The sequence below is a fragment of the Sycon ciliatum genome, chromosome 1 (assembly GCF_964019385.1).
Source record: "Sycon ciliatum chromosome 1, ocSycCili1.1, whole genome shotgun sequence".
Lineage (NCBI taxonomy): Eukaryota > Metazoa > Porifera > Calcarea > Leucosolenida > Sycettidae > Sycon > Sycon ciliatum.
The window spans coordinates 46,899,932-46,920,063 of NC_088643.1; the positions used below are offsets into that span (position 1 = coordinate 46,899,932).

General features: G+C 47.8%; 1 protein-coding gene and 1 long non-coding RNA gene across 2 annotated transcripts; both read right to left on the reverse strand.

Annotated features, from left to right (window-relative positions):
- Positions 1-3,347: 3,347 nt before the first annotated feature.
- On the reverse strand, positions 3,348-7,138 carry LOC135829236 (uncharacterized). Its single transcript, XR_010555793.1, has 2 exons — positions 6,175-7,138; positions 3,348-4,391 (listed from the first exon to the last, which is right to left on the reverse strand). It is a non-coding gene; the product is annotated as an uncharacterized LOC135829236 (long non-coding RNA).
- Positions 7,139-7,860: 722 nt separating this feature from the next.
- On the reverse strand, positions 7,861-19,156 carry LOC135829230 (ornithine transcarbamylase, mitochondrial-like). Its single transcript, XM_065341636.1, has 11 exons — positions 19,001-19,156; positions 18,706-18,832; positions 14,545-14,626; positions 13,965-14,052; positions 13,375-13,470; positions 12,924-12,981; positions 12,513-12,647; positions 12,045-12,098; positions 10,993-11,142; positions 8,858-8,995; positions 7,861-8,344 (listed from the first exon to the last, which is right to left on the reverse strand). Exons 1-11 carry the CDS (start codon positions 19,135-19,137, stop codon positions 8,285-8,287), a joined length of 1,125 nt encoding a protein of 374 aa, XP_065197708.1. The 5' UTR covers positions 19,138-19,156; the 3' UTR covers positions 7,861-8,284.
- Between the last annotated feature and the right edge of the window lie 976 nt (positions 19,157-20,132).

Here is a 20,132-nt window from a genome sequence, read left to right on the forward strand (position 1 = left end):
CGACGGCAACAACTCACAACGTTGTCGTATGTTCCCCATCCCGGTCTTAGCTAACCGCGGAGTAATACAATAGCACTCCCTGATAGAAACCCACGCAGCTTTATGCGAGTCATCAGCATGATCACGGCAGAGTGTTTCCCCGCTCTGCAGAAAATTGTTTAAATTATGGGTACGGCCCTCAGGCTAACCTGAAGGGCACAAACAAGCCATAAGGCCCTCCCTGCCATGCACTAACTATTTTAGAACGAGGTTACATGCATTATCTCACTTGCATTATGCTTGTGTACCTTTTATATTAGGTAGTTTTGTGGTTTGTGTGCAGAGAGACTTGGTGTGGTGTGGTGTGATAGAATATTTTCTTCTGGTAAGTTATGGTAACTCAGCACCACTGAGGACTACTAAAAGTAGAATAGAAGCAAATGAAATGCTGGGCTCTTATTGCAAGCTTCATTCTTATTCATAGCTTGTTAGAGCTATTTAGGGGCTTTGAGAGCCCCTTGTCGATACCTATAATGACTTTGATCTTCGGTTTTTATAGGGTTCCGCCAGCTGTTGACAAAGGAAAATTGTACAGATGCAAGATGAAAGAGTGCGGGAGGCAAAAACCGTACACACTTCTGAAATGCGTAGCTTTTAGTAGTGCACCGTACATTTTATGCAGAGTTCATTATCTGCACCATACTATATGCATACAGGGAGTTGTACACACTAGTTTAGAGTATATTCAGCGGGCTTTACGCCTAGTTCACATTCAACGGAACGCTGACGGTACGGGATTCGACGGAACGCTGACGGTACGGGACGTAGAGGCCTGTCGGGAAGGCTGGGGTGAGATGTAAAATCATGTACGATTCGTACGACACGACATGCTACAGCCGTTGCGTCGTTCAACAGCGAATGGAAAGGGAAACGTCCGAAAAGCAGCCAAAATGTCGGAGATCATTACTTCTCTATGCAGAAGTCCTGCACTTTCACTTTTCAGCGCAACTGAAGGCACTTTTGCTTCTAAAAAGGCTAGCGCTCGGCTGTGGAAGTGCAAAGTAACATGTAACATGCCTGGATCAGGCTGGATGGCATGTATACTGTCTACGGTATGAAAAGTTGAATCGATCCAACTCTTCCCGTCGCTTCCCGATCCGTACGGTAGTACAGTTGCGTTCCCGTTCCTGGTGTTCACATTGGACGCCGTCAGACTGTCCCGTTGCTTCCCGTCGACCCTTACGTCACGTCCTATCGCACCCTGTCGAATGTGAACTAGGCTTTAAAGCTGAAAGCGCCATTTCGTTCTTATAAAAGCACGGATGACCGCAATTGGCCCATATGTTGTAGTCTTTTGGATGCTGAGTCAACTGGTTTTGGTCCTTTATTCCCAATCGAACATGGTTGAACAAGCAGTCACGTGCTCCTGCGTGCCCAAGTCACCTGGTCACAGCGCCAGCAGGCGACAACTTTCACACCAAGGTTCAACTCGAGTTCAACTCGAGTGACAGGACTGCACCCAAAAAAGGTCAACAGGCTGTAAGTTGTACCCTGCAGGCACGGTGACCAGGTGACTGGTGTACACAGGAGCACGTGACCGCTTGTTCAACCATGTTCGATTGGGAATAAGGGCCGAACGCTGCATCGCAGCCTTTTCGGACCAAAACCAGTCGACTCAGCGTCCAAAAGACTACAACATATGGGCCAATCGCGGTCATCCGTGCTTTTATAAGAACGAAATGGCGCTTTTAGTGACATTTTGCATACAAATCCCCATCTAGTAGGGCGCAGTCACCCAGTTTCGGTGGAAGTGCGCGAGTTCGATTGGGATTAAAGTAGGAAGGGAGCGTCTCAGCTTCCTCGGACCAAGACTAGCACCCCGAAGACTGCAAATGGTGAAATTTTGATTTTAGGCTTAACTTCCCCTCATCAAGAGTAGTAAAATTACGATTGAGCGGGCTTTAAACTCTGATAAGGCCCTTGGCGGGAATGTCGCTGATTGGTCGTTTCCTGGACAACAAGAGAGACCTCGTTCTAAAGTTGTATAGAAATTAATACAATGCCAAAATATTATAAATTAAAATTGAGTATAAATGCTAGTACCAGACTATCCAGAAAAATTCTGAGAGAGAGAGAGAGAAGAGAGCGAGAGAGAATTCTACTGGAGAAGAAAATCTAAAATTTCTAGCCATCCCAAACCCCGACCACCATCCTCGTTGTGAACTTCGCACCTGAAATGATTGGTCAACCGCCCTCAGCCAATCAGAGTTCAGCAAGTGTTTTGCTCTTGGCTTGCTGATGGCTGAACTCTTGTTGCTTGAGGAAGGAGAAACCAACCGGAAAATGCTACCAGAGAAGAAAATCTTCTATTCAAAAAAAGTCTAAAAATTCATACTCAAACACTTCACACTCACTTGATGAGGATGTCTGAAATAGGAAGATCCAAAGCTCCACACAAATTTGTCCCACTTCAGAATCCTAAGTACTGGTATTCCGAGTCCTAAACGTATTGTTACCATCCCTACCATTCCAGTGTTCCTACCATTCCAGTGTTCCTACCATTCCAGTGTTCCTACCATTCTTACCAAGTCTACTCTACTGATGGAAAGTGCAATCAATGGAAGAAATAATTATAATCACCTGTACTGTAACACAAGTACAAGTCAGCAAATATTCGGCGCATATTTATTTTTGGCTATTTTTGGCCTGGGTATTTTTGGCCGAAAATTTGTTGCGGATTAGATAGACTAGATTAGATTGACTTGACAGCAAGGATGTGGCCGGATGCCTTGACGTCTCACGTATCAATATTTTTCAAAACGAAACTCCCCTTGACCCACCCACCCATATCCGAAACTTTTTCTCTTCATGTAAAAGATCGATAATTATGGACGGCCCCTAAGTAAGCACAGGTTTATTCGTACGCATAGATTCAGACTAGTGCAATTGCGGTATGTACCGCGATAAGAGGCAATTCAGCTGTTTTGCACACGGGCAACAAGAGGTAGTTAGTAATCCTTTGGCACGAAAAACCCTCTAGAAACACCATGACATTTTTTCTAGTTTATGTTGATATACGAGTTCTCGGGTTGCATTTTGATATCACATTGTGATTTGCAAATGGATTGGTGTCTGATAGTCGCAGGAGTAGATCTACTACAAGTGTAGGTGCGAAAATGCAACAGCAATGCAGGTATCCAACATGGAGTTGTAAATAATTGACTCCCGCCTGGAATACACGATCCCAGCAGTGTTGCTCCGTACTGACTGGTTCATCAAAATCCAAACGGGTACCCTTTTACTAACGGTACCTGAGATTAACGGTCGGGTACCCGGTACACCCCTTTGACCCCTACAGGTGTCAACTCTGCGGTAATACACATTGTCTCGAATGTTTACAGCAGAATACCCCAAAATCGGTAATTGACCCTGGGTACATTTTTACTCTTCGACTGATGGTCACACTATTCAAATATAGCAACGGCATCATGAAATGTCTTCATGGCCTGGTGTTCGAGGTACATGGAGTACAGCCGGCAAGAATCGGTAAAACCAATCTATTGATTGGTACTGGTATCGCCGGGTGATCGTTAGGAGTTATTGAATGATTCGTTTCAGTCCAATTGTTAGGTATACCTGTAAACAGCTAGGCAATAACATGATGAAAATCACCTGTGTGCTTCCTATACCTAGACACCTGTGGCTGGGGTGGACAACTCCAAGCATGCCCTCACTACGTAAGCGTAACTGCCGCAAGCATAGCCCAGCAGTGCAGTGCTATGTAGCTACATGTAGATAGTCTAGCAGGGTAACGGTAGTTGTGTAGCTACATGTAGATGGATGGTATGATGACTGTAAGCCTTGTTTGATAGTTTTAACATGTTGGACGGTTGACAGCATGTTGAAAACCAAATGATTAGCGACTAGGGAGGACATTGCACAAGACTGACATCCAACAACGAACAACCAAAGTACTCAACTGACACCCGAGTTCTCCAGATTGAGCATGTGAGCAATACGGCCGAGATCTTCCGGCGATGGTCTTGGCTGCATTCTGAAGCTCTCCTCCAAAAAATTCTTTTGTCTTGATCCAGCACGAGACGACGCTTTCTTTTGCGAAGAGCTGGTATCATCAGCATGCTATTTGCCGGTGTCCTGATATCCTCTTTGGGCATGAGAGCCGAATGCCCATAAGCCATCAGCACGCCTTGTCCAGAGCCATACGTGAGGATTGCCAGACCTGGGCTGTGCATGATGGGAATGAGGGTTCTGCGGGTGATGATAGGCCTTTGTGTTCTCTGTGCTGTATCCTGAAGATGCCATGTGCGTGATTTCCATTGCAACCAGTTGCAATTTCTCCTTCCGACGTCAATTGCAGAACCACACTCGGACCTCCTTCTTTACAGGGAACCCTATGAATGATAGACACAAATGAATTGAACAAACTCTGAGCGGTTAAAGAATCCCTAGAATAATGATCCGAACCGGGGCCAGACCCCATGCGGTTCAAATGGTTGTAAGACCAGGGGCTCCACCAGCCGATGATGGTTGTAGTCAGGAGCACTGTTTTCGACACCGTGCGCCCTCCGCCTTCTAACATGCTGCCAACCAGGCAACAGGGGCGTAGGAAGCCGATTTCCAATGGTCCGGCGGATGGCGGATAGCGCGACGTCATACATCACAAACTACTACAGTATTCACTTTGTCTAGAGGGTTAGACATGGGGGAGTTGCCATACAGGGATGGTGAGCCCGCCTTTCGACACCGGGAATACAGCTCGCTCAACTGCGACTCTACTGAGTGAAGAGGGCGATTTTAACAACACACAACAAATACTGTGGTATCTCGTGGAAGACTTGAGGTTATACCACTACTACACTAGTATACTCCTGAAGTGCATGCAGATTGCAGAAGCAAGCATTTGAATTGACAAAAGTCCGCTTAAACTGTCCGAAATGAGAGAGCCGATGCTCACTTCCACATACAAATTCCCATGCGGTACTCTTCAGGCACAAGCCGTCCAGCAGATTCTTGTGGACATTCAGGAACATCAGGTGATTGGGCCTTCCTGGTGGGTTGTACTGCGTAAGTGGGACTTGACCCTCCGCATGGTTGAAAACGAGCTTGCTGCCTCTTTTTTTTTCGGGCGAAACATTGGTCCGGCGGCCGCCGGACCTGCCAAACTCGCTCCTACGCCCCTGGCCCGCCGGACCTGCCGGCCTTGCTCCTACGCCCCTGGCCCGCCGGACCTGCCTGACTTTCTCCTACGCCCCTGGCCCGCCGGACTTGCTCCTACGCCCCTGGTCCTGGCCCACATGTGCAAGGTAGATCTACCTGTGAAGACGACTGACTCAGAGTCTGGTGCAAGACATCCCGGGCCCGGGCAAGTGACTCGCAAGTGATTCGCGACTCGGTTGTACTGCCACAGTGCCAGACATTTCAAACCACAGGCATCTACAGTGTACATGTATTACTATTAGTACCACAGGCATCTACAGTGTACATGTATTACTATTAGTACGGTCAGTCGACTCACTGGAGTCGTGACTCAACTGTGCTTTCTTCTTCTTCTTTTTTCTTCTTTTTTCCCCTTTCTCTTTTTCTTTTTTGAGTATTTGCAGTCTGTGTTGTCTGTGTTTTTCTCTCTTTCGTGGAGGCTTGCTTGTTGTATCCTTGGCTCTCGGCCGTTACTTTATCGCCATCATAATATTGGGCACCATTGCCCGTTTGGCCTGCGATACAAAATAAAATTTCAACAACAACAACTACTTACATGATTGTACATAATAGTGTTAGATTGACAGCATGAAACAGGGTGGAGGATACTGTGTTCGGAAACAGTGACCTTACTACAACCTTCCGCGGTTGGCAGAGCCCCGGTCCCTTCGGACCATTTGAACCATAATATGCATATGGGTACCAGGGCTCTGCCAACCGCGGAAGGTTGTAGTAAGGTCACTGTTTCCGAACACAGTGTCCTCCACCCTGTTTCATGCTGTCAATCTAACAATATGTGTGAACTATAACAAGGTTTATCTAATGCCAGTTTTGAACTAGTATTGGGTTATATAATACCATGATTGTATATGTACATGTGTAACGAACTCTCATGAAGCGAATTTCGTAATTGTCCGTTTAGTACATGACTGCCACGGTATTGTAAATCGGTAAATGCACATATTCTACGCAACTCACCGAGAACACCGATACGAGCAAAGCCAGAGTCCAGAACAGAGGAGACTTCAAATACTCAGTGTCGCCTTGAACGAATTGTTATCATAACAGTATCACCCGCGCTCCAAAGTCCAAAGCCTTCGCTTACCCTCCTCTCCACCCGAACAGCGGCAGTGCAGGCCTCCTCCCGCTCTCCAGAGTCCTTCCGGGACTTGAAGTAAGCTGTAGTTCTGCTCCTCGGTACAACGCGCTGATTGGCAGCTTGAAGACGAAACTGCTGTCGACTGTCGCCCAGCCGAGCCCACTTGTCCTTCCTTGCTAAATTTCGAGAGAGCCTTCCGGTCTCTATGTTCACGGACTGTTGCTGGCAGAATAATACTTCTACTGTAGGAAAGGTTTCTACATACTAGCATAGTAGTATATGCACCGAGACGGGAGGACTCCCGTGCACGATACTGACGATAGACGGTCCAGTTGGCTGGCCTGGAGAGTAGGATAGTAATACGATATTGTCATGGAACGACAGAGAAGTGGCGAAAGCGCTGCTGGGCGCCTCTTATACCCACGACGCGTCATTCACACGTTTCTTTCGTGCCGAACTAACCACCGGTCACCCTCCCTTGTCGCCTCTTGGCGCGGCACATACTGCTTGCACTAGCCAAGGCCTTGATTCGCTTGAAGGTGAGGACTGCCAAGCCGCTTGAAGCGGTGTGAAATCCAGGGATATTAATTTTGGAGTTCTACAGGGATGTAGATCTACACTACCGCAAACGCGGGGTTTGTACAACTCCCTCTCTCTCTCTCGCTCTCGATCTCATTCTCTTCCTCGTTTGACCTTTCTGGCTATTTTTCCATCCATGAATGATCGTAGACTGTCCCCGAGTCAACATGAGTCGTCACGACTCGACTGTACCCCGAGTTCACACATGTACTTCAAAGTAGTAACTAGTAGATCATCCGGAGCCTGATTGAGGTCCTCCATAGATCTAGATATACCGATCACTGGCCCGTGCAACAACGACCGGCCCTAGTGATACATGCAATCTCCGCATCACCACTACCGGCAAGAGTCCATGCATAACCATAATAACATGGACTCTTGCTACCGGTAATACTACTGACATGACACAAGACAAGGTCAACATCTGATCACATTGTATGGGACCTGGGGGGCGAGCTACCACTACCAGGAATGGGAAAAGTTCAGTAGTGAATCTTGGCATGCTGTTTTCTTTCTCAGTCCGAAAAAGAAGCAATCAACAGGTTGGTTCATCAGCAGGCATGGTTAGTTTTGCGTTAACACAATTTTAGAACGCTACTCCCGGCCATTCAAGTTGGCAACATAACGTTTGGACAATCAAAAGGGCAGAATAATGCGCACCGGCGCTTGTAAAGTTTTTGACTTGCGAGGATTCCATCAGGTCCTGCACAATAACTCTCATGGTGGATTGATCTCCAACATGGTGCACTGTAGTTCGAGTATGCACAGAGCCAACTTGCCCACCAGCTAAGCCCTCGCCCTCATCCTGCTCACAGCACGCTGCATGATCATTCATAGCAGAGCTTCGGAGAACACGCACACGCACGCACGCACGCACGCACACACACACACGCACACGCACACATGCACGCACACACACACACACACACGCACACACACACACACACACACACACACACACACACTTGTAACAGTTACACCTTGCCTTTCGCAGCACCGTGGACAATTAACACCAGTCAATAAGTTAGGCTGTGAAATGCACGGCTGTATGCACGGCTTTCAGAAGAGTACCTAACTATGACTGTTCTGCGTGCAGGCTTTCTAAGAGAATTAGTTTTTATGAACAGGATTATGAACCTCCCTAGCAGTGAATGGTAAAACACAATTATAGAAGTGCACAGTAAGATGGTAGCAGATCTCTGTAACAAACATAAATACTAGTGCTGAGTGCAATACGTGTGGTTGTGTATAGTCCGACCATGCTCAACACGGTCCATTACCATGCAGGGCTGAACAGAATAATGTGCATGTGTGGATTGTGTGCTGGTACACATGGGCTGGTGTACTCGTAAATAACATAGGCTGCTGGAAGTTTCAGCAGCGATGGCGTCGGGCTGGATGGACCATGATTCAAAACCTTGGCTGCTCCGTTGTGGGTGTATGCTGACCAAGCAGGGACAGCATAACCGCCTAGAGGGAGAATAGTGAGATAGCAACAGCAATGGTGACAGTGACAGTGGAGCAGCAGCAACACGAACAACACGAACAACAACATCAACATCGTGAGGATATTATGTTACACATTTTATGTGTAATGGGCTATGTCAGGGTCATACAGGTCATGGGATGTCAGGGTCATACAGTCCATGGGGTGTCAGGGTCATACAGTCCATGGGGTGTCAGGGTCATACTCTTCTTGCAGGAGATCCCCTCGACACAAATACAGGTCGTGGTATGTCAGGGTCATACAGTCCATGGGATGTCAGGGTCATACAGTCCATGGGATGTCAGGGTCATACAGTCCATGGGGTGTCAGGGTCATACAGGCCATGGGGTGTCAGGGTCATACAGGCCATGGGGTGTCAGGGTCATACAGGCCATGGGATGCCAGTGTCATACAGCCCATGGGATGTCAGGGTCATACAGCCCATGGGATGTCAGGGTCAGACAGGCCATGGGATGTCAGGAATGCTTTGTACTTACCATCACTGTCCATTTCCTGTTCTCCGCTTCTTGGTAGACCAGAGACCTAGGCGAGAAAAACACTTCATCGGCGACCTCCTCTTGTTTCCTCGGCAGACAGTGTAGAAAGACCCAGTCAGATGCTGCTTCTTCACACATCTAGTACAGAATAGAGAAAAAGAAAAGTTCATACATCCGCATTACCACTGGCTATATGTATTGAGAAACGCAACCAACTTAGGAAGACATGAGCAAAACATGTAGATCAGGCATAGGCAAACAGACGGGATTCTACATGGGCTGGAAGGATAAAAAGAAATTGAATACGGTACTTACTGAAATGATCCCGGCAACAAAAATATAAAAGAGCACCACCTTGTAATTGGCCCTGGGGTTGAGATTTTTAAAAGAGGTATTCAATATATCGGCCCCAACCTGAAAATAACTCCCATTGTGCTATTTTGACAACTAATCATTGGTGCGATGGTCAGCATAATAATTAGCTGCAATCATACACTAATTTTTGCACATTGGTCAGGGGGCGGGAAACATTTATGATACCTAATGACGATGCCAGCTAACATGGCACTATCATATTTTTTGTCTAAACCCGGGTTTCGTCCAAAACTGAAGTGTGTGTGTCTGAGATAATGTTTCGGACCTGCACATGTTTGCACCTATTAAAATATCTGTACCCTCTTCCTTGAAGACTCTGGTAACCCCCCCCCCCCCCCCCCCCATCCCACCCCACTCCAAACTTACTCCAGGAAATGAGGTTACACCGCATTAGAAGAGTTGATCGTCTAAGTGATCGGATATTGTCAGCGCACGCTTTCTCTATTTTTGCATGCTGAAGATCTGTCTGAAAGCCGGTACTTCGCCAGGTTGCTCGGCGGTTTCTGCCCTATTTTTGGCACACTCGCAGTGCTACCCACCACCCTACTTCTCCAAACGATACGACAATAAGTCAATAACTTATGAATGCACGGGCTTGGTGTGGCACAGGTGCAGGCTGGCGTGACGTGGCCATCAGTATCATTAATTTTCACTCGCTTTCGAGCTCCAGCCATGATTGAGACAAGGCAATTCATTTTCACTATAGTACAGCAAGCTTGGGTTGTTTTAGTTGAAGTACATGATTGTATGATTGTATTATACCTCCTTTTGGAGGGCTGGTGAGGTGTTGAGAAAGATATACAGTGTGCCTGGATGCAGTGAATGGGATTTTCGGTCTTTGACCACTTTGGTGGTGGGTCTGGTCTACTCACCTCCCACCGCGCTAGGAGCTGCATCCGCGCGTTGGTCCTTTAGGGTGGTGGCATTGCCACGGATGCGGAATACTTGGTCTCTAGCCGAATCTCACGCGAACCGTGGATCTTTTGTGGCCTTTGCGATCCACTGAGAGAGAACATTGGGAGGTGTGAAAGACTTAACCGGCATAGGCGCCAGCATTTTTTCAGAAGGGCATTCTGTTTTCGGACATCCCCGCGACTGTTTTAACCTTTTGGAGTCCATGGTTCGATTTCGAACCATGGGCATTTTGTATGCATGTGGGCGCAGTTAAACTTTCGGTTCTCGGCCAAATCTTGACCGAATTCAACAATCGAAGGGTCTATATGGTAGAGAAAACACTCCGCTATCGCCTCGAACAGCTCCAAAGTCTCTCCGATGAAATTTGAGTGAGCGATCGAACATTTTGAAATTTCAGCGCTGCGTGCTGCCAGTCAGCAGTGCGTAGAAAAAGGGATTTTCCCAGCTTCACGACAGGCAGCATGTGCCAGGACCGGCGCGGCGCGAAGCCACGGCAAGGCAAGCTTCTACTCGAAAAAAAATTGAACAGTTCCGAGCTAGATTCAGTGAAATGGCTGCAGGAGACCTATTTCGTCTCAGATCTGGAGCTGGACTCGCGTTTGGAGCACGTTGTGGCGGACAATGAGTAGTGCTCTTGGCGAGTTTGGGCTCATTGTATTTCCCTCATCAAGAGCTTTCCAACGAGCCCAAGATCTTCAAAATCGGTGAAGTAGAACCAAAGTTATGTTGGAAATCGAGTGCGCATTTTCGTGACTGCTACAAATCCTGCGGAAGCAAAAAAGTTATGGACTCCAAAGGGTTAATGCTCTTTGCAGATGCAGACACACTGAACTGACTGAAGGTACCTTAGACGTGACTTGGTATCCTTCAAAGGCTTTGAGACGTGCAGCCTTCTCTTCTTCCTGTCCCATGCTAATCCAGGTGTCCGTCACGATGACGTTTGCACCACGCACTGCCTCGAGTGGATCATTGGTAACTAGGAACTCAGTAGAGTGCTGCAGTGACACATGCATACACACACACACACATGTGCACGCGCACACACATAAACAAACACACACACACTGCACATATCATCTACCCAATTCCAGTGGGAATGGGAACAATTTATGTTCCGCCCATTGCTGAGGTTTGTTGAGACCCATCGTCACTAGCACCACAGCTCCCACTGCATCATAACAGACTTTGTGACGCAAAAAAAGACCAGTCACTGTCCAGTGCACATAATGTATTCTAGTGGTGACAGGCTAGTCCTATTATAGACAATGTGTGAATGACAAAAGAGCTTGGCTGGACAGCTCACTGGAAACATCCATTCCCACAGCACTGCAAATCTGAACGAGCGCCATTGACGTACAGTGTTTCGGCACTTGGCCATCGTCAGATAAAAGAAACAGTATGTGAATGGTATCATTAGTGAGGTTCTGCCACACGGTAAAACGTGCCAAAGTACGTATGGAAACTTCGCCGCGGTACGGGATCAAGTTTCATACGGATTTTTTTCATACTGTTTTCCGTGTGAAGCGCGCTTCACACGGACTGGACTCCGTGTGAAAACTGAGCGTACAGAGTACATGTGGCGGGGTGTTCGTGCATGCTACGAGCATGCTCCGTACAGCAGAACCGGTGCAACGGACGAAAAATCCGTGTCAAACTTCACTGCAGTTGACACGGAGTTTGGTACGTAGGTCCGTGTAGCAGAACCTCTTTATTGTATATGCTTTGTATGGCGTGACAAAGTGGTTCTTGTGTCTTGTTGTGGTGCCCGCACTCCACACAGAACACCTCAACTGATGGCATGGTCTGATGTCAGAACTCCCTGCAAAAACACCCCAGTTGATGGCATGATTACGTAACCTCTGCACGCGTGCAAATACTCTGTAAGCGCTGCACTCACCTTGTTAGCTAGCAAGTCGGCATACGCGGCAACATTGGGAAACAGCTCATAGCCCTACAGAGAAAGGAACACAACCACAGTGTGCATGTGCTGGCCATAGCCATTTCAATATTCAACTCTTAGACGACCCATGCACAGCTGTGCAACACTCTCAGTCTATCGCATCGTATTAAAATGAATTCAAAAAATTGACTGTCACCACCTGGACTTGAACCAGGGACCCTCGCATATGGCCAGCAACGCTCTACCACTAAGCTATGGTGTAGTCCTATTTCTTTCTTTATGCATTCGAACAGTCTTATTAGAAGAAAAAACCAGTTTGAAGACTCCACAGGTAGCTCTTTATAATCATAGTCTGTCAAGTCAAACACACACCGAACATCAAACGCTCTATCTAGAGGCAAACAGTTCAGAATTGTCTAACTGCAACAAAAACATTCGGCAAGATCAAATTCCACAAAAGCGTACCTTAGGTGTTGCAACTCTCATATTGATACCGAGCGGCAAACATCCCATGAGCAACGAGTGGATGATGTTGTTGCCGTCTCCCACCCAGGCAACATTCAGGCCGTCCAGACTGGCGTACCGTGAAGCAAAGTGTTCCTGTGAACAGAAATGACACATAACAGCACACATGGCAGATTGCAGGAGCTGATGCCAAGCTGCACGCACGGCGTAGTATCGAGGAACACTGAGCTTTGCCGTACTGTTGCTAATCCAAACTATGTGTATTGTACCTATTGTCCTTTATCTGAGCAACGGGATGACAAACATGCAAGTGCAGAGTAGCAATCATGGCATAGATGGTATACACGTACACACACACATTTTAGGAGCACTGCTAAAAACAGAGACGTTTGCAACACATTGCCGGCTCACCTTCATGGTTAAGATGTCAGCCAACGTCTGCAGTGGATGGAATGTCTCGGAAAGGCCACTGGAATAACAGAGACATATAGCCAAAGACTCTGTGAGTCTACTAGCGTATGGCATTCGGCTAGGGGTACAGGGGTCTTACGTCCAGAGGTCATGTGGAAAATGAGATGATACATTTCTATGCTCTTTACTCTGCTTACCATTGAGCCTATGTTGCAGATAGCCAACAAAAAGCGATAGCGTGGAAGTGAGCATATGGTTTGACAGCTTCACTGAGAAAGATAACATTGCTCACAACGTATAATTACACTCTAAATTGGAGCGTAGCCCAGCTCGGAAAGTAGCATGGCTGACGAACAACATGCATGCACTCATTCGGACAGTTTTATAATGGCACACATGCACACGCACGCTTACACACACAGACACATACACATACTTCAAGTGCACTCACTTTACAACAGGTACAGAGGCATGTTTGGCTAGCTCTTCCACTTCTTCATGTTTGTCGCAGCGCAGCAGAATCAGATCCACAAGTCCTGACAGTACCCTGATGGGCACCACCCGCGCACCAACAGATGCACACCCGGACATGAATACACACACAAGAACACGCACACACACACACACACACACACACACACACACACACACACACACACGCACACACGCGAGTCTGTCTGTGCATATTGCATAATGGGTATGGGCATGCCGTTACAACACACACACACACTGATGGACTACTCAGACCCAGCTAAGCAAAGGCAGGCGGCTCAATCAACACTCCTGCCCGGGGTAGCAACAACCACTGCTTGTACATGCCGACACTAGCGACAACAACAGTAACATTGAGTAAAATAGCATTTCCCGTGAACCCTTGGTTCAATTGCAGCCAAACTTTCAGTCCAAAAGAGTCCCATCTTACACACCCCATCTCTAGCCCTCTCCCTACACAATGAACTCCACACCAGACTGTTTTTCAGCAGGGTATTATTAGCAGTTAGATACACGTAGATACATGTACTCAAGTACATAGCAACCTACTTGGCTGTGTCATGAATGGTCTCACTGACACCCAGATGCACATCGCTAGCACTGAGAAAGGCGGGATGGCCACCAAGCAAAGCAAAGCCTGCAGAAACCAAAGGGACAATGGCAACGAGGACAACAATGACGACAACAGCCACAGCAGAAGCAGTAACACGGGCGATAACGAGAACAATAAAAATGAAAACAACAACAACAGCAGCACCAGCACCAGCAGCAGCAGCAATAACAACAAGAACAAGAAGAACAACAACAGCCGAGCAAAGCCAAGTCCAGATCAACCGACTAGAAAAACAGCACGGCATCTGGATCCCGAGGAAACTGTGCCAAGCATCACATTGCTCCGGCCAATAGGAAGTGCTGTAGGGATTACCATGATTACTTACAAGACTTACAAATATCAACGATGCTAGACAACGGCCATCCCACCGGGCCCAACGGATTCAGCGCCGCGCAATCTAAATGTTAACAGTAGAATTTCACTTGCAAGTGCACATGAAAGTCAGGAGGGTCAGCAGCAGCTTTCGGCCTGTTCATCATAATGTAGTCCTCATCTACTCTAGCATATCCCCAGTACCTGTCTCAGACGAGGTCCGCGTACGAGTACTTCTCTTCTGGAAGATCAGTGCAGCTGATTTGCCGGACAAAGGAGTTATCCGCTAGAATGAATATGCACACGTACACACACATACACACACACACACACATGCATGTGCACACACGCACGCACACACACACACACACACATACACACCACCACAACCACCATATAGGCATGCACGCATGCACGCACTGTTGTAGGGTTCACCTTTCGGGTATGAAATCCTTGATAGGGCGGGTCTCTAGCTAGTCTCTACACCTACAAGGCTCACTAAACTGTGGGCTAGGCCAAATGGACCAGGCCACTGGATGCTGATGCAAAGTGCATTTCAAATTCCGTGACGCATAACATACGTTGGCTGGTACAGTTATTTGCAGTAACACCGGGCGCCGAAGAACGGGGACCACTTCAGGCTAGTTGTGTTCTTCCCAACACTATGCAGCAAGAGACGTTACGCAGTAGGGTCTCTTGCTGCATAGCCAGGGTCCACAGTGCATTATTTCGTACCTGTGCATAGCCAGGGTCCACAGTGCATTATTTCATACCTGTGCATAGCCAGGGTCCACAGTGTTTTATTTCGTACCTGTGCATAGCCAGGGTCCACAGCGTTTTATTTCGTACCTGTGCATGTTTGCAAGTCATGTGACTGATGTGTCAGTGACCAAGAGTTTTATTTCATGTACGAGCAGCACAGAAAATGAATACTACGCCATATTTGCAGTACAATAATAATTATGTACCCGATATACAGCCGTGGCAGAAAAAAGACGATATCCTCCATAGGTCCCGCGCCATGAAAGATATCCTGAGCTTCGAGTTGAATGTTTTGAGGGGGATTCTATGAGGATGCACGGGGGAATTTAGTTTCGTAATTTAAAGTTGACTGAGCAATACGTATTGTCCTCTAGGACATAGTGTCCTTGAAGAATACAAGCCATTTATAGCCAAAAGGTATCCGATGAACGAGAGAGCGCTGCCAGTTCAGGGAACTGGCTATGCTTGGTCTTCACCTAGGTCATCCTGTAGATAAACTGATGGAAACGTCTTGCCATGGAGGCCAGAAGCTCTACTACATGGCCAATGCCGAGGGGAGTCCAGGTTTCAATAGCACTCAGGTCCAAGACACATGCCGGGAGAGGGTGCTACAGATGCCAGGTTCACATTCAAAGGATGGAAATGTCTTGCCACGGAGGCCAAAAGCTCTACTACGTGGCCAATGCTGAGGGGAGTGCAGGTTGCTTCAGGACTCAGGTTCAAAACGTACGCCAGGGGAGGGTGCTGCAGGTGCCAGGTTCTCGTTCAAAGGGCTGCATGTTTGAGATGAGCAAAGCACTTCACCTTGCTTGCGGAACCTCATGTATGAGGACGAAAGATCCTGCACAGGTCTGGACCGCTTTTAAAATAAGTCTGATTGGCAGTGATAGCATCATTGCTTGGAGAAGTTACCTGAACTGGATTCCCTGCAAGTGTGCCACAGTCATGTACTCCATTGCTACCAATGGATACCCATTGAACACTTTGCTTCCTATAACCATCTGTACACTGATATGAATGGAAGCCAGTCACCCTTACGGATCAGTTTAGGAGTCATGATTGCACATGGATGTGTGGGACGAGTGCCCAGGGATCTCAGTCATTTGAAGTGCTGCTCCTTTGTACTCTTAAGCCACCGTTGCTCCCACCAAGAGTACATCACCTTGTGTACTCCTGCTACCGATCGTATAGTGCACCAACTGGGGTGTCGCACCACAATCGTCCATGCCAAACTGCATCATGGTTCTTTGTCCGACTACTGAGCATTTCCCACACCCCATATCGTAGAGAGTTACTGAGAACTTTCTTGGGGGGGGGGGGATTGCACCGATACTGTGCGTGTTCCTGCGTGCATTCAGATCAAGTCAGTGTGGTGCTCGCAAGGCTGTCATACCTTTACAAGGTGGTCAAATGCAATGGCCCGCCTCGGCCTGCACCCTCCTCTCAAGCACCGGACAGCAGCATCTGGCCCAGAGCCAGTATTGGCAACAGCTCCTGGATACCACTCCTAACTCCAGACCAGAGTATCTTCGCTGCTCCCGGCTCCCCTTCTGCTTCACCGAATGGTGGAACAAGCTTCCTGCTCAAGTCTTTCCCCGGCCAAACTGTCGTTCGCCATTCGATGCATTCAAGCAGGGTATCAACAAGCATGTCTTGGATCAGTCATGCTCTTGGGACGTGCTGTGAAAAACATGCATACAAGTACTTTTTATCTTTCCTTCTATCCACATGTAGCCTTCCCTTCGTCCTCTTCACCTCTGCTATTCGTCCATTTCACCTCTGCTATTCGTCCATTTCACCTCTGCTATTCGTCCACTTCCCCTCTCGCTATTTGTCCACTTCCCCTCTCGCTATTTGTCCACTTCCCCTCTCACTATTTGTCCACTTCCCCTCTGCTATTCGTCCACTTCACCTCTGCTATTCGTCCACTTCACCTCTGCTATTCGTCCACTTCGCCTCTGCTATTCGTCCACTTCGCCTCTGCTATTCGTCCACTTCACCTCTGCTATTCGTCCACTTCACCTCTGCTATTCGTCCACTTCACCTCTGCTATTCGTCCACTTCACCTCTGCTATTCGTCCACTTCACCTCTGCTATTCGTCCACTTCACCTCTGCTATTTTGTCCACTTCACCTCTCCCTGTTAGCCCGTGCAGTTGCTGTGTTTTTTCTCTATGTTCTGCTTTTTTTTGTGCCATACTGTGACCTCTTGGTCAGCGATGACTGTCCTTGTAGCGACCACCTTTCATGCCTATTATTTCCTTTTTGATTCCAGCTGTCCTCGTATCTCATTTCCTATCTTCTCCTTGCTTCCAGCCAGTCATGTTCTTAAATTTTGGTGACCTTCTAACCTAGATACTGCAGTACAAATTTGTGCTTGGGCTTACCCCTGGCCAACTGACCATGAACACCGTTCAGGAAACACATGTTTTCAGTAGAGCACATAATGACTTTGACGCTGTGTGATGTCTCCGTTTTAACTCTTGGTAACTTTCCTTAGGACTTCATCCAACACACCAGCAACTACGGCGGCACACGGGCAAGTGCACTCTACATAATTTATCCTCCGAGTTATAATAATACTAGCAGCACCCCCGGCCAGCGTTGCCTGGCCGAATGTGGCATGCGGGTGAAGCAAGTACATGAACAGCACACGTGCTCAGCACGTGGTGGTGGCCAGACCGCTGAAGTCCTGGTGAGGGAGGTTCTTCATCGTTGGAAGGAGAAGGAGGGACGTCTGTTACGCCTTCGGGAGGCTGGTCAGGGTTGTCCATCACCTGGTGGCGGATGAAGCGGCTCAAAAAATTCATAAACTTACGAACAAAAGTGCGACGCGCTCTTCACTGCAGATCAGATGCAGAGTGCAGTCAGTGCAGATCTTTTGTATCCTTTTGTTGCAGATGTTTCTATTTGCAGAGAACGGTTCACGTGGTCCGCAGCGCTTGTGCGGCTGCTAGTGCTACCTATGGCCTAGGCTAGGTGGCTACATGATTCGCACGCTTCGCGTGCTCAGTGCTTCTGCGCGCGGCTGCTACTGCTACTCGTACTGATCGTGTCTGCTACCACCTACACTGTTCGCACGCTTCGCGTGCTCAGCACGTGGTGGTGGCTACACGATTCGCACCCTTCGCGTGCTCAGTGCTTCTGTGGCTGCTTCCGCTAGCTACACGATTCGCACGCTTCGCGTGCTCAGTGCTTCTGCGGCCGCTAGCGCTAGCTACACTGTGCTACACTGTTCGCACGCTTCGCGTGCTCAGGGCAGCGTGACACACACACACACACACGTCACAGGTGCCTCTTCTTTATAAGGAGCGTGACACACACACACACACAGACACACGTCACAGGTGCCTCTTCTTTATAAGTAAAGATGAACATGTATTACGGTCACGAGACCTCTATTACTTTCGAATTTTAATTGATAGGGTTTTAGGGTTTTTTAAATCAATTAAAATCAATTAATGTACATCCAGCCAACCATTTCCCTGGACTAAGAACATGTGACAGGTTGACTAATGTGCTTAGGCAGATTTCCCACTGTTTGTCTCTAGACAAGCAGCAGGTGGATGCCACGGCTTGTGCACCAATCTTTCACAAAATTTACCTCTTTCTGGATTTTAATTCTGGTTTTCAAGTCCTGAGCAACCCACAACAGGTGGCGAATATCTGTGGCGCTGAAGTCTCGCAGCGTCAAGAAATCTTTCCCAACGAATCCATCTCCAGGATTCACCCTGCATACGCACGGGCAACATAATACACACACACACACACACACACACACACACACACACACACAGTGAGGGGGAATTGCATTCACTCAGTGTTCTTCTCCGTAAATTCCCTCCGGACAGGGCTGGGTTTGTCGGAGTGTTTTCAAACGTTTCATAGCAGCTACTCACGGGCGTTCAGTACTATGGCAGCGAGAGGCGGTCGACAAAAGGCTTTGCCGTAACAAAGAAGGTGAGGTACGAGTGAACTGCTTCCAAACAAAGGCCATGTTGCACAGAAAAATATTATCAAACTTTTGACAATACATGTATTATTGTGACTACAAACCCATTCCAAAAATAGCGCCAGAGGCAACAGCCCAAGCCAGCTCAGGCCAGGGTGCACGACTGCACGGACCGTCGCCTCGGGGCGTAGTGACATGTGTGCTGTCAAGTGTCCGGGCCGTGCCGTGTTGGCACTTGGCAGCGTGGGCCATACTACTACATCATACATGTACTAGCCTGTACTGTCCCGGGCCCGGCCCCGGGGAAAATTGCGGAAAAAATGGCAAAAAACGCGGCAAAAAACGCGGCATAATAATTATGGCATAATTTGCGGTGAATTTGCGGTAAATATGCGGTAAATATGCGGTGAATATTATTGATATCATCTCGCGGCGGCAAGTTTATGTCACCCTCACCCTACGAATTCTCATAATCAGCTCAACTCTCTCGTAGCTCCAGCTCTCCTTCCATCGTTACCGAACATCAACTATACCTCAATTTGTTTAGTTATTAGAGCAATACCCATAGCCTGCACAGTCATACTGTAGCTGCTAAGATCCAGACGTCATGACTTCGTAACAAGCATAGTGTACATGTACGCGCAGTTTTGCGGACTACCCATCACTATCTCGTCCGCCCCGGGATACCTGATAAAGGCTGATTCACTCGCATCTTCTGCCACATGTACTGTATCAGGGTGAGAAAGAACTTTGAGAAGACGAGTTGGAGCACACAAAATGTATTCCATGATTTCTCCCCTGCTTTTCATTGAAAACACTATCTGCATGACCCCCGAACCCTTTACCATGCAGACCACCAGCACTGATCAGGTGCATTGTACACAATTGTGTAGCCTACATACTACTATGATACTAGAACTGTCACGGATACAATCATGCAGTTATGCTCCTACCTCCGAAAGGATGCCAAATTATGCTCCACATTTTCAGCCACCAAATTATGGCAATAATTATGCCGGCATAATCCGCCGGTGCCTAGTCCGGGCCGGTAGTTTCAGTGCCGTTCATACTGGGTGTAT